The sequence below is a fragment of the Aplidium turbinatum genome, chromosome 7, assembly GCF_918807975.1.
Source record: "Aplidium turbinatum chromosome 7, kaAplTurb1.1, whole genome shotgun sequence".
NCBI lineage: Eukaryota > Metazoa > Chordata > Ascidiacea > Aplousobranchia > Polyclinidae > Aplidium > Aplidium turbinatum.
The window spans coordinates 8037156-8060128 of NC_137478.1; the positions used below are offsets into that span (position 1 = coordinate 8037156).

General features: G+C 39.4%; 1 protein-coding gene across 1 annotated transcript; it reads left to right on the plus strand.

The window, feature by feature from the left end:
• Positions 1–321: 321 nt before the first annotated feature.
• On the plus strand, positions 322–14978 carry LOC145774138 (endoplasmic reticulum disulfide reductase DNAJC10-like). Its single transcript, XM_082585299.1, has 19 exons — positions 322–482; positions 754–922; positions 1820–1870; positions 2232–2314; positions 2701–2835; positions 3220–3291; positions 5200–5352; positions 6972–7199; positions 7822–7932; positions 9652–9775; positions 10023–10165; positions 10762–10875; positions 11380–11481; positions 12002–12157; positions 12263–12462; positions 13220–13367; positions 13611–13766; positions 13902–13994; positions 14525–14978. Exons 1-19 carry the CDS (start codon positions 324–326, stop codon positions 14534–14536), a joined length of 2409 nt encoding a protein of 802 aa, XP_082441425.1. The 5' UTR covers positions 322–323; the 3' UTR covers positions 14537–14978.
• Positions 14979–22973: the final 7995 nt, after the last annotated feature.

A 22973-nucleotide genomic window follows, 5' to 3' on the forward strand; every position in this document is an offset into this window, starting at 1 on the left:
TGCGGTGTGCGGATAAAAATTTTGGGTTCGCTGCATCTCTAATCAACATTCACTTATTATTTTGCAAATGTATGGTACCCTGGTCTTCTGGACGTGTGGTGTGGGTCTGTAATCTGCTTTATAGGCCTAATTTTTAGTGGTTACGCTGAAACAATTTTTATAAAAAAACAAACGCTGTTGCAGTGAAGCTTCAGTTTGTTTGTAGGCCTTTCAGTCTCACGTTTAAAAAAGCTCAATTTTTCTCTTTGCTGGAGGCTACCGTATAAGGCATTTGTGTACCATTCGATACAAAAAATTTTCGTTTATATGCAGTGTTGGAAATTATGCAGTTTTTTCATTTTGTGATTATTCTTTTCATATTGAATGCATGTTTGGGAGAAGATTATTATGAAGTTCTCGGAGTTCAAAAAGATGCTTCCATAAAAGATATTCGGAAAGCATTTAAAAGATTGGCTTTGACTCATCATCCTGACAAGAACAAGGTAAGCATAAAGAAGCTTGTAGAGCTATTATTTATTTTGTGAATTTTTTTCTGTTGTCTGTATGAAAATAAGTCTAGCCTACATATTATCATTTTTTTATTGAAAATGAATACAAATTGTTTGCTAATTATTTATTCAATATTTTGATTTTCTTTTTATAACTTTTACCTCCTTCACTTTTTTTCACTTCCATGATATATCAAATTGCTAAGAATGGTTAAGCCTAGTTTAAATGAAGATGGAATTTATGTTTTGTACATAATGATTTCAGAATGATCCTGAAGCCCATGATAAATTTATACACATAAATCATATTTATGAAGTCTTAAAAGATGAGGATAAAAGGAAAAAGTATGATAAATATGGTGAAGAAGGACTTAAAGAAGACCAGTTTGGAGATGAAGATTATGAAAGCTACAGTTACTACAGGGATGAGTTTGGTTGGTATTTGTTGATCATATCAGATCATTGTATCAATTATTATCAACCAGAAATTGTATTCCTGGTGTGAATGGTAAAAGAAAACAAACACGGGCCATTTTTCGTGAGACGTTTTTGTATGCTGAAGACAGTTTTGTACTGTGTTCGATGTGAATCTCGCCTAAGTAAGCATTCATCAATTTATTAATGGATTTAAATTAATGTACAAAAGTGTTTAATCATACGTTTTGAAAGGGTAATCATTTTGTTTTTCCAAGTTTTGCTTCAAAAATTTTTTTATTCTGTTTTTTGCATGCTGTGTGTTAACTTTATAACTATATAACTTTATGTTGTTAACTTTATAACTACAACTTGTAACCTTTTTTGGTTTTATAAAACAACAGCAGAAAGTTTCATTTGAAATTAGTGTAAACATTTTATTTCAAATATGATGTCATATTTTTTTGGGTTTTCTGTAATGTTGTATACACTATGTATACAGTGCCTTTAGCACTGGTATTTTATTAGGTGTGTAAGCAACATTAATGTGTACGTAGATCCAACTGGGGCATATTTATCCTTTTCCTGTGAAATAAACTGACACCTGGTTTGGCACTACAGCTAGGTAGGCCTATTATAACTGTAACAAGGCAAACTACCAAGAAAGAACACACAAACACTGAAAACATTTTGTTTTACTGAATACCTTTTGACTGAATTATAGTCTCACTATGGTTATTGGTTATGTACATGAGCAATTGAGCATAGTTGGCACGGTAGATGTTGTGCTACACATATAAATACTATTTTTATTAAAAAGATAAACCATTCCTGATGTTAGAGAATATGCATAAATGCTTCATGCGATAGGCTACCATCGCTTCATAGATGTAGTAATTGTTGTTACTCGATTTCAGGTATTTACGATGATGATCCTGATGTAGTGACCCTTGATGGTGGAGATTTTGGTATGTTTTATCACTTGGCTGTATTTTCATTCATTTCCTTGCGATTTAATGCCAAAAGATCCCCTTGCAATTATTTGCCTGTTGTAAATATACCGGTAACATAATTTCATGATTGCCCAATGCCCATGTTTACAATGGATTTTATAATTTTTCTAAATATATTTTCATAATACTGAGTGATCAGTATTTTTACTTACAAATTTGATTCACTCACAACATAACACAAAATTTGGAAATATCCATAATTAATACATAGAGTTTGGTTGGTCTGTCAGCAACTGCAGTTGCTACAGTAACTAATGACCAATTAAAATCCACTAGAAAAATGCATGTGTTGTTAAAGCTTTGTGCATTTGATTAGATGCTGCTGTGAAATCAGGCGAGACTTGGTTTGTGAACTTCTATTCACCACGCTGTTCGCATTGCCATGAGCTGGCACCTGTTGTAAGTGACAAGATTCAAAGAATGCTTAATTAAATTAAAATTATTGCAACTTAGTTCATGATATTCTTCATTCTGGCTGGAGGTTATGCATAAAACCAGACCCTAATTTTTTTTATAGTTTTGTTAGATGGAAATTAGTGTTTGTTCACTGTGAATATTCAGTTATATTGTGCACAAATATTAAATATATATACAACAATCAATACGTATACAACATTGATTTGGTAAAGTAAGATTGTCGATTGAATGCTTCTGTCTGGCCTAGTGCTGAGCATGTATGGCCACTACTTAAATATGTATCAGCTTGATGCTCATTGAAAGTTTGTCTCATGCCATAATTAAGCCAAAAAATTAAAAACTTTTTATTTCTCATATTCTTACTGTAGTGGAGAAAATTTGCTGAAGAGTTCACTGGTGCCATAAATGTTGGCGCTGTAAATTGCAACGACAATCATTGGATTTGCAACGAAAACGGTATCTATGGTTACCCATCATTGGTCTTGTATCTTAAAAACAATGAGGTAAGATGGAAACAGATAAATGGTTACCCTTGAAACGGGATGCATATAGATTTTATCTTGTATATACCAATTGGTTGTCATAATGGTTAAATTCTGTATTACAAAGGCTCATTTGTTTATTTTTATGTAGTCGCAATTTCAACTTACGTTCCCAAACAATGATATACCTAGTACTAGTTTTATTTAATGAAAGGCAGGTATAGAAGAAGATACTCATTGGAAGAATGATTTTTTATTATTTTGTAAAATTGGTTAGTACTTTTCCTTAATTCTGATGAACTTATCTGTCGGTAGTGTTGGCAAATATTGCTCTCCTGTTTGAGAAATTCCTTAGTTTTACCGTTTTGTTTTTGTAACTAACTGATCTATTTTTATGCTAACTAGCCCATTGACTACCAAGGTGACAGGATTATGAAAGATCTGACTCGATTCATCACTGAGCACGTTCATATTGAGGTGGGTCCCTCGTTTCCATTCATTAAAATGTTTTTGTTTAATTTTTTCTTTGCTCATAAATATCATATGGAATACTGTATCATGAATTGATTAAACGAATGAAACGCGCATTCATCCAGTCACATGTAAGCTGGTTGTAGAAATGCATTTTTTTTGGAATTATACACAGAATAGACTTCACAAAAGCAACTTTAGTAACCAAGGTTAGCTTTTGAAGCGCGGGTGTTTCTACTCCTGATGTAGCAAAGAAGACATGGGGTACAGTTTGTTGTAACATGGACGTCGCTACAATAGCATCTGAACTGGAAGCCAAATGCTAGGCCTCCTCTTTGCAGCAAACAGGATGGACATATTGGCGGTTTTAATGCCAACGTTTAGAAATTTGACGTTTTTTAATGGATTCTCAGGTTAAAATATAGCACGGTCGCAACACCATAGGCCAGGCATGGCCAAATGGCGGATCGCGATCCGGTTCCGGATCTTTTCAACTTTTTTTGTGGATCTTTCAAGTTGGCTCTGAAAAAAACTTCAAAGTATTTATTTTAAAAATTGCTAATTTTTTTTACTTTTTTTTTAAAATATTCATCTTCATGAACTCGTAAAAATCGCTGTAAGTAACAGGAAACCACGTTTCGATAGTATTGTAAAATCAAAGCCCACTCATCATTTTTCTCTCTAATACCAGACCTGTTCATTACAGCACACTCATTCACTGATTTTTAATCAAATTATGTATATATCGTATCTTGACGCCTTGTTTTAGATGTACCCAAATAATTCCATCTTTTTTGTATGATACAAAAGGAAAAATGCACATCTTCAGCCAGTGGCGTAGCCAAGGGGGGGTTTTGGGGGTTACAACCCCCCCCCCTTTGGCACGCGTGTGACGTCACGAATCACGATATTGAGAATGATGCTTTCAGTTTCTATGTCTCTAAAACAAAGTTTGCCTAATTTTACACGAAACTGCATTAAAAGAGCGAGTTTTGCCAATACCAAACATTCGAATATTTCAGCCAGGAATTAGCAACAAGAAAACATAGAGACTTAGCTTTATTACCGAAAAATGCCCAAGAAAACATGATCTTATCCTTTTGCTATGCCACCGGACAGCACTATGTTACAGGAATATTTATACCCACTTTTTTGTTGAAAATGCTCTCAGAATGCACCGAATTTAAAGTAATTTTTAAAAATTTTCTGGGAGAGGCCCCCCAGACCCCCCGCCGCTGGGTGTCGTCTTCAGCTCATTGTGGATCACTAAGTTCTCAGATTTGCCGGTAGTGGATCATGGCCAAAATTATTTGGCCATCCCTGCCATAGGCTATGGTAGTAATCATGCTGCTGACAAAATCAGTCCAAAATGCAATGTTACGAAAAGCATCATCAAAATTCGGGGAAAGTTGCCTTTTCAAACCTGACGTTTTGTAAATAGACTGCAGGGTAAAAGTGAGCTTTTTTTAAAAACTATTTACAATGCTGAAAAACAAAAATATAAAAAACGCCAAAAATATGTCAAAATGCCAAAGTCAAAAATCAAAATAACCTGCCAAACCCATTAAAAAAAAACGCTCAAATTTCTCAAATCTGGCGTTAAAGCCGCCGATATAGCAATCCTATTTGCTGCCAAGATGAGGCCTAGCGTTTGGCTTCTAGTCCAGATGCTATGATAGCAACAACGTCCACGGTTGTAGCAAGACATAACAGGCTCATGCTCACTATGAAGCCAACCAAGCGAGTAATCGAGGTAATTGTGTCTCGTTCGAGAAGCAACAATCGGAATCTGAAGCAAGACGATTTCATTGAGAGTCGAATCTACAGCTGAGTCACGTTGGTCGTTATAAAAGGAATAATAAACAACGGTGTTTAAGCCGTATGAAAGTCGCCACGAATAAGTTATTTTCACAGGTTGTTGAATTATGGGACGGAAACTTTGAAGAAGAAACCAAAGCACGAGGTAGTCTTCCATTTGTTGTATCTTTTTGTGAAGGGTCCAAAGATGAAGAGCTGGACGGAGACTGCCCATCACAAACTACTATAAGAAAACTCGCCGGATTATTGGTAAACCTTGTAATTGAATAAACAAACTTTTCCGCGTTTTTTGCGTATTGCAGACAACTCACCCAGGCACAAAAAAATAACCTTTGCTTTTTAGCAAATCATGGAGATGTTTGTCCTGTCTCTGATGTGCTGTGATCAACTAGAGTTCGTAAAGACTTCAAAATGCATTTTGAGGTCTTCGTAAACCAAATCACTGCTGAATACTGATCGTGCGTTTACAAATTTTGCCAGGCTGCTTAATCAAATGGAAATTAATAAGAAACAAGTTCCCCGTTTAATGCGGGTTTTTAAGTCGATCAATGTTAATAACAAATACCGTGCATCAAAACATCGACCTATGGAATGCAATTGATTGATTGCCCACATGAAGTAAAAAAATAAAATAAATGTATCTTCAAAACTTTATCAAAGCTACATGATTGTCTGCGACCTTGCTAATGTTATTGGCGACATCCCAATAAGATCTCATTCGTCCATCACTAGCAATTTTATTGAAAACGCAAAATGTTTCATTCAGTATTCTAGAATGCAATTTTGGTAGAGAGCTGATTTTTTAACCATAGACAAAACCAAACAACCAGATGGCATTTAACTATTAATTTTCATGTTAATGTGAAGAAAGGCGTTCTTCCCGGCTATCAGCACAAGGCTGATTACTCACTAGCACAGCGAGCTGCAGTGACGCTTCGCTAACCAGAACGGTGTAGCTTCCACGCCAGCCATTGGGACCTCCAATTAAACGTTTAAGTTATTTTGGCAGCCGATTGTAGCATCGAATAGACAGCGATAGACACGTGTTTCGCCCATGAGGCTGGGCTCATCAGTATCGCACCGTATTCTTGCCACTTGAGTAATCGACCGCCGCTTTACCAGTCAGTTTAACTCTTATCTTTGTGGAAAGAAAGAGCCAACAAAACCAGCAGGTGCCAGGGGTAGGTCAATGTGAAGAAAGGCGTTCCTTGTTGGCTCTTTCTTTCCACAAAGATAAGAGTTAAACTGACTGGTAAAGCGGCGGTCGATTACTCAAGTGGCAAGAATACGGTGCGATACTGATGAGCCCAGCCTCATGGGCGAAACACGTGTCTATCGCTGTCTATTCGATGCTACAATCGGCTGCCAAAATAACTTAAACGTTTAATTGGAGGTCTCAATGGCTGGCGTGGAAGCTACACCGTTCTGGTTAGCGAAGCGTCACTGCAGCTCGCTGTGCTAGTGAGTAATCAGCCTTGTGCTGATAGCCGGGAAGAACGCCTTTCTTCACATTGACCTACCCCTGGCACCTGCTGGTTTTGTTGGCTCTTTCTTTCCACAAAGATAAGAGTTAAACTGACTGGTAAAGCGGCGGTCGATTACTCAAGTGGCAAGAATACGGTGCGATACTGATGAGCCCAGCCTCATGGGCGAAACACGTGTCTATCGCTGTCTATTCGATGCTACAATCGGCTGCCAAAATAACTTAAAAAATTTTCATGTTATTATTTTATCAAATACCATGAAAATAAACTAAAAATAACAAACGTTTCGCAATACTCGTGTTAGCCCTTTTCAAGTAACCAACTGACTGATGTTCTGCATATTCTAGAATGATTGAAACGACAAATCTCTGTTTTTATTTTCAGAACGGTCTAGCCCATGTTGGGTCAGTAGAGTGCAAAACATCGGCTCGAATATGTGAGGCTGCCAAGATAAACGACCGTCTCGGTGTGTACTATTTCCCTCCAAGTACCTTCCCGATTCCAGGTGATGAAACACATTATTTCTCATCTCTTGACGCCAGAGAAATACACTCTGAGTTTATGGACAAACTGGTGCCTGGATTACCGCTGGTTGACCTGGATGAATTAAAGGTAACATCGTCACTTAGGAATGATCTCATTCTTCGAACTTACTAGCTTTGGGTTATAATAGACTGTTTTCTTCGTCTGTTGTTGATGATGGAATATTTTTTATGCATTTGCTCCATGTGCATGATCTGCTTAAATGTATTTTTTGCTCCTGAGAAGGGAAAAAAGTCATTCTTATCTCGATGCTGACATACCATGCAGTTTTTGTTGGTTAAACTATTATACGTGCTACGTATTTAATACTATTCGATAAAAACATGCTATTTACTTGTAAAAGTATAGCACTACCTGCGTCACTAGCCCATAGCTGCCACACATTGTACAAAATTACCAGGATCAAACTCCCAAAATGGCTTTCTCAGTCTGAGGATACAAAGTCCCACAATCGAAACGCATGAACAAGCTTTACAAAAATAGAAAAAAAAATGAAGTGTGTGCTAGAATTGTGTATTTGTGCTGAATTTCTGTAAGTGTTGTGTTGGTGTAGTTTGGAATCATAAGAACAATGACTTGATTTGCTCCGTAAGAAATTCCAAATGACTACTGTGGTAGAAGGATGCGTTTGGGACATACCTTCCTCTTAGATCGGCGATTTGTTGTGACTCGTTGTTCTTTTGATACACAGAGGCTTGTCAGCTCGCAACGCGCCCTCGTCTTCTTTCAATTCTCACCGGATGAGGACGTGGATAGCAGAGATAGCGGCTTGAAGAAGCTTCCTGCTTTGTTGCAAGATCACGTCAGTAAATCGGTTTCAAACCAGTTACGTTGGCTTTGAATTTATTTTCTGTAAATATTTTTGCAAAATAGAAAGCGATGTTTTAGCAAGACACGGATGATATGCTTATAAAACACTAAGACTGGGAAACTTTCAATTGCTTTTCTAATCATAAAATCTTAAATTAGGTTGTGACAAAAACATGTGTTTCAAATCAGATCATGTGATTGCTTAATACAGAAGTACTAGCATAAGTTTTGCTACAATGTGGACAAGTTGTCAGTTGTCACTAAGGCAGCGTTTCTTAACCGGGGGTGCTGGAATAGACTATAGGGGGTGCTAAATGCATGCAGTATAATATCAAAAATTGCCCTTTTACTTTTCTGCATTTTTTCGTCTTTCTGCCAGTATCAGCACTTGTCTTATCAATGATTGCTGTTTCGAAGTACAGTAGCCTACATGATTTGCTGTTATTGTAGTTATCTCCCAGTCAAGTACGCAAATTGATCCTGAGTAGATTGTGCAAACTTACCTGGTGGGTGCTTTGTTGTAATATTGTTGCTCACCTCTCGCTTCCAGAAACCACCATGGCAAAATACGTTCCCACAAATTACTCATATCCAGAGTGGATACAGCCGCCCTTCTTGGCAGACATGAGTGATGATAATAGACTAAAGGAGGAGCTGATTGACATGCAGGTCAATCAGAGTTGTCGGACAAAATTTCGTCCTTCTGCTTGCTGATTTCTGGTGTGATCAGTTGACAGCATATCCTGTATTGGCACGAGCAGCATTGGAATTGATCGTTCCATTTTCGACTACCTACTTGTGTGAAAAGGCGTTCTCCACCATGCTCCAAATCAAAACAATTGGCCAGAACCACCTTCAACATGGGTGGCTCCACGATATGAGAGTGGCTTTGACCAACACGAAGCCTCGAATTGAGAAATTGGTCTCACATAAGCAACAACAGAAATCACATTGATACATGTGTAACTATAGTTACCCAGCTGGGTAACTTAAGTATGCTTAAGTTTGTCCATGTTCTTTCACTATTTCACAGTGTAGATTCAAACGATCTGTTATAGCCTGATGCTGCGGGTTCTTTTTGGCAATATCAAATTACACGCTCTTGCAATATCAAATTACACTATTACACTTCTTTCACTATTCTCGTGTTTTCCTATTTTTTTATTCGTCAATGACGACATTAGTTTTGAAGAATAAATAAAATGATCAATTTGAAGGCTACATCGCTTTCCTTTCAATAGTGCCGGCCAAAGTTTAATGGCGGCTCCGAAATTTTGACATGCTTTTTGATGGCTGGCGGTATATTTTGTATTTTTTGTCGCTTAACAAACTGTGCTGTTGTTTTAAGAGAGTTGATTCACTTACACATTGTTATAATTGAATTTCTGTTGGTGAATGAAAGTCAAATACCAAATCCTGAATCAACTTCGTTAAAACAACTGCACAGTTTGTTAAACAACAAGAGACTTCATTTCAAAATTTATCGCCAGCAATCTGAAAGGCATGTCAAAATGCGGTTTCTACTAAACTTTTGATCGGCACTGTATAGTAGTCGTATGTTAGAGGGTGCTAGACTGTTCAGACCTGTTTACAGGGGTGCTAGAGTCAGAAAAGGTTAAGAAACGCTGCACTAAGGACATGTAAATTTCTCTTGTAACTATCATCACAGCATTGTTACGCAGACATTTTTATCTTTTTTGTTTAATTTCAGGAAATCTCAGTTGTAAAATTCAAGTGCTACGAAAGCAATTGGTGTAAAGATGTTCTGCATGTCAGCCAAGATGCTGCTGTCGCCTTTAAAGGAAAGGGACCAAATGATTTCGAAATCTTTCACGGTCAGTCTGCAAAACGCAGATGTCTTTATCCATTTTTAATTGAGCAACATACGTTGTGTTTTTAGTTACAACAAAGCTGAAAAAATCATGCCTATAGAATGCTTGGATCTTAAAAAGGATAAATTTTGTTTTTTCCTTAATTTCAAAGTTGTCTTTGGTAAGGTATGCTTGCAAGTTTGGTGCTTGTTGTACTACCTCATTAAGAATACAACTGCGTTTCCTTTTTTATCTGTGATATTTTCTGCAGGTCGGCAAAACGCTGCTGAAATAATTTCATTTGCTAAAACTAGCTCAAAGGCTAGAGTGAAAACTCTTGATCCCAGTTATTTCTCAAAAGGCAAAGTGGCCGACAAAAGTAAAAATCCTTGGTTTATCGATTTCTTTGCTCCGGTATGTATGTGGCTATGTTTTTGTGTTAACATTTACTATCGTCCATTATAGAAAACTTTGATTGAAACAATGTTTATTTCCGCACTGTTCAACCCCTTTTGGTTGTTAGTTTCAACTTTGCATATTCAGTCTATTTGGACCTTGAGATTAATTCATTGAACTCCTGATAATTGATTGTGAGAGTGGCTGTTTTGTTTTTCTCTTGCGACGACAAGAACCATATTTATATTTACTTCCTAATTGTTCCTCTTCCACGAGTGCATTTTAAACTATAGTGGACTTTAAACGGAATTTCTTCTTTTGTTCAAACAAACGTAATTTCAATCTTTGTAACCATTCGTCAGAGTCTCAGAGGTATCGATTTTTTTAAATGAACATTTTCAGCTGGAAACTTCTTTTTAAATTTTGATTGTTGGAGCTTTGCATAGATTCATTGACACGTTGCTTTTAAATTGCGATCGTTTACATCAGCATATCATACGAAGTACCACACTGCAATACATATCAACGTGTGTAAGTAGTTTTTACCTAATTTTCGACTAACTTCTCGCAGAATTTTTAACACTTGAATTTTTTATTTGTCAATATCTTCCCAGTGGTGTCCCCCCTGTCGTGCTTTGCTCCCCGAGTTGCGCGAGGCATCTCTTAATCTCGATCAAATCAACTTCGGAACCGTGGACTGCACTTTGTTTAGAAGCGTTTGTGAAAATGTGAGTGTGTTTTATGGCTTTGCAATATTGCATCAACATCGAAAGAAAGCTTTTTAACGTTGCATGGCATGTGAAGCCAACAAAATCTGAGAATTTAGAAAATTCATGATTTCTCTACCACATTATCGTAATTATGGATTTTTGTTGAATTACAAAATCATCTATTGAATTATTGTCAGAGGTAGCGTTCACAATTAACCATTTGTCACCAATTTAATAAATTCTTCTTTGTAAAAACTCAATTTTATAGCCATCACTCTCGGCCTACTAGAACTTTCTTGTTCTAATAGGTCATGCATCACTACATTTTTTCTTAAAATTAGAAAGCGCAAATTACTTCATCGAATATTCATCAACTTCATTTTGTTCTTTACATTTTTTTTATAAATATTTTTATAAATTTTTTCGTGATTTTCCTTCAACATGACTACATGAGTTTAGTATCTACAGTTAAGGCTCTTTATTTTTTCGATTAGGTTATGATATTGTTTTTTTTTTCACCAGTTCGGCATCGAATCCTATCCCACCACTCTGTTGTTCAACCGTTCTGTGACAACGGAGTACACCGGTCATCATAGCTCTGACGAAATCAATCAATTCGTTGAGGTAACTCTTTGATTGCTGTTGCACTTGTAGCTAACAAGTTTGTTTTTTTGCGATCCAGCGGATACTGTCACAAGCAAAGTGTAAAAGACTCAGCAGAATATTCTTCTCAGTTTTGCATAAACTCACACCATCCAGCATAAGGCGTCTCGTACGGAAAAACCTATTGTTCGGGTGTGATGCCGTAGTGATGAGGCTGAAATTGCTTGGCAAAAGCTTCAATACTTTTTAAATGAGTTGTTTATCATCATCAGTCTTTATTTGGGCTATTCTAAAATATTTTGTTCACAAAGTTTTGGTGTCGTCTTGTTTCATTTCAAAAGAAAGCCAATTTAGTTTCCTTTTGGTTTCGAAACCAAACGTGTAGCCATTTGTTCATGATTCTAATGATTTGGATGTTTGCCTTCGAATCCAATCCCTCATGAATCAATTTTGTTTCCACTGAAAACATGTCGTGTCGAATGACATAATTTTTTTAATGCACCCAAGATAGTTTATAAAATGATATGTCTATTCTTGTCAGGACCTAATATCCCCTCCTTATGTACACCTTACACCAGCGACCTTCGAATCCTTGGTCCAGCGTCGAGATCCTGGTGTGACGTGGATGGTGGATTTTTACGCCAACTGGTGCGGGCCTTGCCAAGAGCTGCTTTTTGATTGGAAGGAAATGGCTAAGGTCTGGTTAACCTTGTTTTTCATCTTTTTTGCTAGTCTTCCGTCACCATCTATATAAGAAAGTACTTGTAGTAAGCCTGGTTTGACATATTTAATTTTCCCACAGATGCTGCATGGAGTTGTGAAAGTCGGTGCCATCGATTGTGCAAAGCTAGACCATGAGCCGTTTTGCGCAAAGCAAATGGTGGAAGCTTATCCGGAAATCCGTTTTTTTCCCTCAAAAAAGCGGAAAAAATCAAACCCTCTTTATCAAGTGTACAACGATTGGGAAAGAGATGCTCACTCTCTTGCAGCGTGGGCACTTGAGTAAGTGTGAACTATTGCTTGGATTTTGTTAATGTAGCTGTACTGTAGAAGCGATCACTTCCACTCTGGTCAAATCATCAAATAGCCTACGCTCAAAATTGAAGAATGTACTCGTTGCTCTCTCTTGAAAACCTCAATCATTTGTTCGTCTTATTTTTAATTTTTGTGGTCCCTGGGCGGAACCAGCGAGCAAGTGAACCTAAAAAGATAAGACTACAAAAAGTTTTTAAACCGTGCATAAACAGTTGTTTTGGCGGCAGGGTGCATCTGCAGTATAGTCGCTATGGGACAGCTATGTAGCTACTGTAAAGGTAAAAGGTGAGTCCCATACTTGAATCCAAGCATCGGGGGATGAGAAGATAAGGTTCTCATTATACTAAGCCTTCGGCACTAACGAGAGTAGGGTGGCCAGTTCCTTTCTCTCGGCCGCCTTTACTTCAGCAACTACTCCCACCCAATTTATTACACCCTGGGTAGAGGTGAGCGGTGTTTTGTCAACAACCAGCATAAGCCTGGAGTCGAACCAGGATTGCATGATTGGAAAACGAGCGCCTTACCCGTTGCGCCATCCCACCGCGTATTGGCTACTGTATTGGGTTAATAAAATTACAGAACAAATAAGTAAAATAAATACTCTGCGTATATTACATTGCATAATTATTAATCATAAACAATGAACTATAAAGTACACTACGTTTTAAATTACGTAAACTGCATCAGATTTAAATTTTTACAATAAACCGACTTTCCCATACAGGCATTCTCCTAATGATGTGGTCGAGATGGAGAAAGACGATTTTGAAAACGGCCTTCCCGTTGATTCTAGTGCGTGGCTTCTGGACTTCTACGCTCCATGGTGCGGACACTGCCTTGCGTTTGCCCCCACATTCACCCTGACTTCATTTGTAAGTTTTTTGTGCCGGATTGTTTTATTTTTTTGTGTATTGTTATGTTACTATTAGCCTACGCTTATTTTACCGTTCAAATAACAAATCTATGACCAAGTTAACATGCACGGTTATCTCTCAGCTGGTCTGCAATGTTTAAAATGTCAGCATTCAAAGTTGCTTTTTAGTCCATTTGGATACATTAAAATGATGTTGAAACGTGAATTTTCAAAACTGGTAAACTTGACCGTGTCATTGCAGAAGTTCTCAGGCAGAGTGAAATTCGGGAAGGTGAATTGCCAGGCGCTCCCGTCCATCTGTAACCGCGCCGGCGTCAATGCCTACCCGATGGTTTTCTTTTACCCCCCGCGGAAACAAGGAGAAAGAAGGCCCGACAAGCGATTGGTGGATGCTCAGGTGAGACGGATCTCCAGCCACTGGGGAAACATTTCGAGATATTTCAACTCTCTACATCACGTGATTGACAGTGGTATGAAATACGAAACTTTAATTTTCTTGAGTTGAACTTGCTACAGTCATAACTTTTTTTAGGGCCCCGATGAGATAGCAGACACAGTTGAGGATTTTTTGCAGCAATTCGACGACAAAACAGGTGGTTTCCAACAAAGTAAAGAAAAACTAAAGGTATCAGCACCAGCAGTAGTGGCACCATTAGCTTTTTGTGTATTCAATGTTTGACATTATTTAACTATTACTGATACATAACCATACAAACTACAGTATACTGTAACTATGAATAATGAATATACCGAACTATATACTGTAACTATGAAGGATTGTGGAAATATTTGTTCTCGGACTGAGAAGGGTTCTTTGGAAGCTAATGTTGGCAAGTTTCGCATAACTACTAATAGAGGCTTAAGCCACTGACGCAAGGCCGGTCACCGAAATTACCGAGTGAAATTATTACATCTACCAGGTGTCGCTAAATGGGCTGTTTTAGATACAGTACGTTGCTCAAGCGTTCACTCTGAGAGTCGAACCACCGCCGCTTGATCTTCCTACCACTGGCTTTCAGTTTTGTAATACAGCTTGAACATCATTATTTTGTGTTCACAATTTGCATATCCTATCCTGACTATAGTATGTGACATGCGATGGATAAACGCCACTATTCCTGTCGCCTCGTTCTGACCTGAGCTGTTTTGTTTCAGGACGAATTATAACGTCCAGCTGCGTTGATACACAGTGCCATTAGAAATTATGCAATCGCCAACACATCTTGCACATCTGCCTGTTTGCTGAGAAGCGTTTTACCAAGAAAGCAGCAAATTACATAGGCCTACACATTTACATGGGTTGCGTTTTTATATATTGTTTTGAAATCATATTTTATTCAGCATCGTGATCTTTTAACTGAAGTTGCGTGAAGTTGTTAGCAATTTTTAAGTCTGCCGAATTTCGTCTCACCTGTTGTGCAAGCATGTATAATTTATTGCAGTTTTACTTGGTAGTCCACGTTTTTACGTTGTACAGTATTTGCGGAGTTTACTCTTGTTCCCATTTAGTTGGACCGTCTCATTTAGAACGATAGATTTTCTGTGTTTGTGCCAAAGTAATCTTTCTCTGATTGATGGTTTAGAAAAATGTGCATTATTTTTATCCATACCAAGAGTTTGAGGTTCTGATGCTAGTGTTTCATCAATGCTTGACGACATATATCCAGCACAGAGTGTTTGCCTTGCAATGTCGGAGACAAGATAATTGCTGCATTGACGAGTGGAGACATTGGCAGTTCGTTCTTCCAGTGCAAATACTATTTTTATCATTTCTTGCTTTCAGCCTACAAATCAGAATTTTGTCACATTGTTTCTATCAGACCTTTTCTAAATTGAATCAACTTCGAAAGCATGTCGGTTTGACACCAATCATAAGCAAACGGTAATTATAATCCGATACTTAAACAAATTCAATGGGGAACCTCACCACCGGCTGCATAGCCGAGTGGTGAGAGCCCTGGAACGGCAACCGAAAGGGCGCCGGTTCGACACCGCTCAAGAGCATGCGACTGTGTCTTTGGCAGGACACTTAAGGGCATGCCTGAAGATGGACATGAAGATTGGCTTCCTTGCCTTCCCGTCCACTTAATCTAAATTGTCAACCACCAGGTGCAAGCCTGGATACGACAAACAAAAAATGGGGAACCTAAAATTACTTTAAAGTCCCAAATGCTATAAGGGAAATGAAAAAATAAATCCATTTGATTGCAGTGAGCAATGCGGTTTTAAGCAAGCGCACATTACACTGGTCAACACAACTTTTCTTGCATGGAGTTTTTCAATGGATTTAGGGTAATTTTGGGGTGCTGAATCCGAATCTGACCTCAGATTTATCCTATCACATCAGGTTTGTGAGATATGATAACAGCAAATTGTTACTTTTGTCAAAAGTGGAAGATTTGACGTTGCGTTTATTTCACATTGTGCTATATCCAGAAATCCAGGCCATGTAGTACATAAGTAGCTGAAATACACCCACCAACTATAATTTTGATACCAATTTTTGTTTTTCATATCTTTATCCTGCATTGCGGGAAAGCGGACTTGAGCGCTATGCATCGGTGTACACCTTCCGACGTACACCTGACCCACGCTGCAGCCGACTGCAATGTCTGTTTCCGGTTGTCTACTCTACTTAGCCTATGACTTAAATTTGGTACTACCCATTACTCGAAATCGATCACTGGGTAGAGGCAATTATCGTAAAGTTTCTTGCCCAGAGAAACAACAGCAAGTGCGGATGGCTGGAGTCGAACATGCAGGCTTTCCACTGCGAGCCCAACGCGCTAACCACTCGGTTAGCAACATTATTAACCATGCAGTGGTAACAAGCTAAAAGGGAGGATAAAAGTATAACTGACCCCCACCCCCGTCAATGTTTTGCATGAAACCACAAAGATTTAAACAGGCCTATGGCAATGCTTTTTCAGTAACCTTATTTAAGCTGTTTTGGCCTGTCTAACACTAACCTTTCGTTATAGCACTGCATATGTTGGTGGTAAACGCAACGCCAAATCTTCCACTTTTGGCAAAAGTAGCAATTTGCTGTTGTCATATCTCACAAACCTGACGTGATATGATAAATCTGAGGTCAGATTCGGATTCAGCACCCCAATGTTACCCTAAATCTCGAGATGTACCGATATATCGGCCATTTTTTGAGTATCGGTATCGTCAAAATTTGGCCGATACTAAACATGTAAAAGAACATTTTCTGCTGAAGCAAAGATATAGATTTTTTAAAGTTCTAACTAACATCACATTAATGTAGAAAAATAAAAACCTGTTTAAATTTTTGATACCTCACACTCCCATGACTTCATGGGCGCACCTTTTGGCATTGGTTGCTTACAGTGATTCTTTCACTCAAACAAAACGTTTTGTTTCAGCAGTTTTGCGTTGTTCGATTCTTAAGTTGTGAAGGAGACTCAATTTCTCCAGTATTTATCATTTGTGTTTCTCTTTTACCCTTAACAGAGGATAAAACCAGGCCAGGACTGCCCAGGTGGCGGAAATGTGTAATTTTGCATCGTTTTTACGTTGCTGGACGTTTGGGGGACCCGTGTAACTTGGTTGTCTGGTTCTGTCGGTTTGTGATTTGGTTTCCACCTTTCGTTGTGGTGGAGTGGGTGGGCTCAGGGTGGGAGCTGTGGGTCCTCGCTGGGCTAGTCAAAAAGTGGTCTTATTGCGCCTGGGATGGCGGCCTCGTTGTGGGGGGAGCGTTCTTCCCGGCTGTCGGCGCGCTCTCTGGTGCGGCGGGCTGTTGCGGTTCGCTGGCCATAGCGGTGTGGCTTCCACGCTAGCCATTTAGACCATCCAATCAACTATGTTTCTCGGCAGCCGTTTTGTAGCAAGAATTGACATCGATGTAAATTGAAATGGCTATTGTGGAAGCTGCACCGTTGTGGTTGGCGGTCGCGGCTGCTCGCTGTGCTGGTGGCCGGGAGGGTCGCTCCTTTCTTCGCGATGGGGTTGTTGTATTGGGCTCGGCAGGATCGTTTTGGTGAGGATTCGTGGTCCCATTGCTTTCGTTTTGAGCCTGCTTGTTCTGCCGTGGTATTGTTTGAGGTTGGTGGGTTTGTTGCAGCGAGGGGTGGAAGTTGGGTCGCGGACTGGTGGAGCCGGGTTGCACGGTTTTTTTTTGGACCTTTAGCAGCGTGGGGGCGATGCGGGATTGTGCATTTTTGCTGCCTGAGTGGTCTTGGCCTGGCAAAAGCTTTTCAACCAAACGACAAGCCCCCTTAGGTTGCACATTAGCCTACTTGTCGAATAGTTTTTGCACGACTACACAAATCACTTGGTTTACATTTTACATCTTATTATCAATTATGATAGCCTACTTGGAGAGTTTACGCAAACACTTTATTTAATTTTTCAGAAGCCCCAATTATGATGTAGTGTTTCTTCCCTTATACCCCAGTCCTCAATTATGGTGGCCTTTCATTACTAAAACCTACTATTATGACATAAAATGTGCGGTTGAGATTGGATTCTTGAATCTTTAATAAATTATGCCAATTGAAAGCTTTTTTTAATAGTTTTATGCAAATAAGGTAAAACTTAGCATTTGATATAATTCCTTGCAATGACCAAAATTGCTTCTTTTTGTAACACCAAAGTATCGGCCGAAATATCAGTATCGGCCTAAAAAAGTGATATCGGCCAAAATATTGGTATCGGTACAGCTCTACCTAAATCAGTTCTCAAAGTCCATGCAAGAAAAAAATTTTTTTTTTGTTGACCAGTGTTATCTTGCGGCTTGGTGAGGTAGCGCAAGGTGACCACCCCAGCGACCTAACGTCTTAGCAGCGATTTGTGAGATGGAATTTCACCTTTCTAAGCCCGAACTGCGCTTTAGCTTTTTCTATTTCTGTGGCGATCTTCGTATCACGCGCTCACGTGAAATACGCCAAGAGAGGCAGCGCCAAGTTGCCTCTGTTCAGATCACAAAAGTTCCATACACTTTCGCAAAGTCGCCCAAAAAACATGATGAACAATTTAGCTACGATTTGAGGCATGCCTCAAATGTGAACGTTTGTGACGTTATAGGCCTAGCTATGAAACCTTTCTTCATCAAGCTGGAACGCCCGCATAGTACGTGTAGAAAGTAGCCTACTTTTTAAAAGAGAGTAAGAGACATATGAGAATTTTGACTGGATTTTAAATCCTTTTGTTGTTACAATGACTGCTCTGTTAAGACGTGAAGAAGAATTGGCCGAATTATCATCAGATCTAACTTTAATGCTACAGTAAGTCTCAATCAAACAGCTACCGGTATTGCATCTTTCTGGTTGAGTGTTGTGGAGGAATACCCATTGCTATCGCAAAAGGCAACTAAAATTTTATTGCCTTTTGCCACGACCTATTTGTGTAAGACAGCATTTTTAGCTCTTCCCAACATGAAGACAAAATACAAGTCCAGACTTTCCATGGACCCTGACTTACGAGTTTGCCTTTCACAAATATCTCCGAGAACTGATGACTTACGCAATAAGAAGCAATCCCATTGATGTTGTCAGTTTGTTAAATAAACAAAATTCTGTTTTATTCATTTTTACCTTTGTATTGGGGGTCCGCGAGTAAACAGATTCATAAATAGTGGTCCGTGGCCCAAAACAGTTTGGGAAACCCTGGTGTAGGCTAAAGGACTGTTTCTTATAAAATTTAACTAAAATAGAAGATTTAGTACCCTAAGATGAGATTTTTCAAAACGAAACTTTCAATCTAAAGTTGAAATCATGAATACAGGAAAACCTGTTCCAGATTTAAAGGTTTGCATCAGACGACTGCATAAAAAATAACTCGCAACTTTCAAAGAAATTGGTATTAGAAAAAGGAGTGGCTGTGCTTTAAAAATCGCCTATTCTGCTTCCCTGTCTCTTGTTTTCAACATCCATCTGTCAGCACCAGAGAACTTGCGTCTGCCATCAAACAAGTTAAAAGCGGGAAAGCACAAGGGCCCGATAACATCCCTCTAGAATTCTTGAGGCACTGTGGCTCCAAATGTCTGGCATGGTTGAAAAGGTTCTATTCTGCTTGCCTGACCCTCCAGGCCATACCTAAAATCTGGCGAAAAGCAACTGTAGTGGCAGTACCTAAACCAAACAAGCCAGCTGATGATCCCAAGAGCTATCGTCCAATATCACTACTCTGCGTCTCATACAATATCCTGGAACGGCTCCTGCTAACTAGACTCGAGCCAGTTGTTGATCCCCAGCTACCAAAAGAACAAGCTGGATTTTGGCACGGACGCTGTACGACTCATCAAGCTGACCGAGGATATAGAGGAAAGTTTTGAGAAGGGCAACAAAGCAGGAGTAATCTTGGTGGACCTCACTGCTGCCTATGAGTATGACACTGTGTGGCACCAAGGGCTAACCCTAAAGCTCCTCCGCATGATCCCAGACAAAAAGGTAGTGCGATTTCTCGCAAATATTCTTGCAAATCGGACCTTTGCAACATGGAATCTACGCGCCAATTGTCAGTCTCTCTCAACGGAAACCCACTCCCACACAATCCGTGTCCCACCTACCTAGGAGTGAAGCTCGACCGACAATTAACCTACAAACACCATGCTGAAGCCCTCCATGCTAAGCTATCAGCACGCAACAACCTGCTGAGATGCCTAGCTGGAACTTCCTGGGGTGCTAGTACATCCACACTCCGTACAAGTGCTCTTGTTTACAGCACCTCCGAATATGCTTCCCCCACTTGGTGCCGCAGCGTACACACTTCCAAAATTGACACTGCCCTCAACACCACCATGAGAATAATCACCGGATGCCTGCTTCCAACTCCCACTGACTTTCTGCCAGTACTATCAGGCATCGCCCCAGGTAGACTTCGCAGGGAAAACCACGTAGTCGTACGTAGTCTGGTCCTACAAGCTATGTCAAGGGATGACCACCTCCTCAACCAGATTGTTCTAACCTCGCACTCCCAAAAGCCCCAGCGCTTGAAATCTCGACGCCCGTTCTTCCGACATGCTGCAGCTATGTGCAAATCGAACTTCCACATTTCCGAAGTTTGGAACCGTGAATGGAGAGAAGTTGCGAGACCAACCCAATTCACGGTCCTTCCCAATACCAACACCCCACCTGGAGCAGAACTACCCCGGATGGAATGGGTGAAGCTCAATCGCCTGCGGACTGGAGTGGGCCGTTTTAGCAGCAACATGTTCCAGTGGGGGCTTGCAGATTTATCATCTTGTGCGTGTGGCTCAGATTTTCAAACTGCACACCACATTATCTATCAATGTCCTGTATACCGACCACAAGATAGATATGTGGACCTAACAACGCTCGATGAATACACAATCCATTGGCTGCTGCGCCTGGATGTAACAACGTGATCTGTGGCGGCCTCAAACGCAAGAAGAAGAACATCCAGTGAGTAATGTTTGGACTAAAGAAGGGATTTCTATAACAAAGTCACAGATGTTTTTGTCCTAAAGGATAGGCGCATGGATTATATTTTGAAATAAATGTGAAAGCATGCTGCTAATTTTTTTTGATTAGTACGATACCGTTTTTGTTGTTGTTAAAGAAAAATTATTCTAAACGTGACTTGAAAAAATTAGTGCCTCACCATCTAGGAACCTCACCGCACGTCACTGGTTCAATCCTACTTCCAAAACTATCACAATTCACAGAAGATCACAAAAAGGCAACGCAAAAAAAGCGATAAGAAGAAATTTGCTCTTGTAACACAAGAAAGCGACACCTGTCAACTTTCATATCGCAACAAAACAAGAGACAAAAGCATTGTCATGAAGTTTCATGGCCAAACATCCACTGTAGGGTGTTTCATTTTTTCCACACTTTCGAAATTAAAAACGTTCGGGTTTGCGTATGATGGGATTTTGGACACTGATTTGAAAAATGTAATTTTTATTCCATTATGACGTCATTTAGATGTGGCACCGCGTGGTCGAAACTCGTGGGGGGCTAAAAATAGGGGGGTTCCCGTAACTCGGTAACGGAACATAATAGAGAGACAAAATTGGTGTCAAAATGCGCAGAAGGGCCGGTTTCCTATACCTTCTTAAGAGACTTCATTGCCGTATCTTACTCGCAAAACGAATTATATCGAAAAAACGTTTTTTACAACTAATGATGCACTGTATCCTACTTGTTTTGTTTCTAAATAAGTACTTTTTCGTAATATTTCTTTCAGTTCAGTTTGTTTTTATTTCTGACCATCACAACGAAAGAAAAACAATATATGAAAAACATAGCAGAGGTCTAGAAAAAGGTAGAAGCGACAAAACGCGGACGCTATAACGTACATGATACCAAAGCAGAACAATAAGTTTAAAATGTGGCACGGTCGCAACACCTTCTTTAATGGTCTCGAGGTAACTATTGTGTAGCAAACTTGCAATTGTATACGTACCGTAATGCAAAGCTGAGCTTGGTGCTGCGAGTTCATTGTGGTAGTATCGAATTACACGAGCTTTCGGAACACAGTTCCCTAGTCATGTGCTATGACGACAGTCATAGTCATGACTGCAAAATAGTCATGACAGACATTCGTCATAGCACATGACTAGGGAACTGTGTTCCGAAAGCTCGTGTAATTCGATATTACGACAATGAACTCGCAGCATCAGGCTTAAACAGATCGTTAGAATCTACACTGTGAAGTAAGCAACGATCATGCTGCTAAAAGCGAAACTCAATCAATAACAAAATAACTCTTTAACAGCAAACAACGCTACTATATAATAAGCACTATCATTCCATGTTGCACAAAAATGCACGAAGTCGCAAATCGGCACGGCGGTTGCTTTCATCACTAATTCGCTCTCCTATAACATTTTTGAGCTTTCCGATTCGTCGCTCAGTGGAACGATTATTGTTATCCATCGACCTCCAGAAAGACGGAGGTACATGGGCGCACATGACGCATGTTGCAAATTGACTTTGGACCGTGAAAAAGTTCTTCAATCTCGCTGCTCGGCTCTTCAACAGATTTCGAATATCAACAGTTTCTGGAAGCGAAGTAGGGGTTTTCACAATTTCAAGAGGAAACGGTGGAGATTCAGAAAAAAGACTCAAAGCTACATTTTCTGGAGACAGCCACTGAGAACCATGCTCCACGAAATATCTGTAAACTACATCAACCACTTCTTCTTCAATGTCCCGGTATGCTAGAAGCAAATCTCGCTGAAACAAAGTAATGAATGGTCCATCACATGCCTTTGGTTTTAAATGAATCATTATAAATGAAGGAACGTTAACAGACACGATGTAAGACACTAACTTGATCAGTTTTGACTTGTCTGCTGTAGAAAGCTTGTCAATTGAAAACAAACAAGCGAAGATAGCCATTGGCAGTCGTTATCCATCTGGAGTTTCATATGGTTTCTTGTTTATAAATCAAAAGATGCTTCAAATTGTGTGGTACATCCATAAATGCAGAACAAGCCACCAGCATGCATATTTGATCGTCGTTTGACCTGAGATCGTCGTTTTGTCTGTGCATTCTTTGACCTTCTGAAGATTTTACTGCATTCTAAACGTTTGTTACCCCCGACTTTTTACCAGTATTGACCGCCGTCGTGTCTGCCACCACTGAATAAATATTAGGCAAAATACAAAAA

Coding starts and splice junctions, on each gene's coding strand:
- LOC145774138 (XM_082585299.1), top strand. CDS start 324: ATGCAGTTTTTTCATTTTGTGATTATTCTTTTCATATTGAATGCATGT. Junction 5,353..6,971: donor GAAAACTCGCCGGATTATTG/GTAAACCTTGTA, acceptor TTTTATTTTCAG/AACGGTCTAGCCCATGTTGG. Junction 9,776..10,022: donor TGATTTCGAAATCTTTCACG/GTCAGTCTGCAA, acceptor TATTTTCTGCAG/GTCGGCAAAACGCTGCTGAA.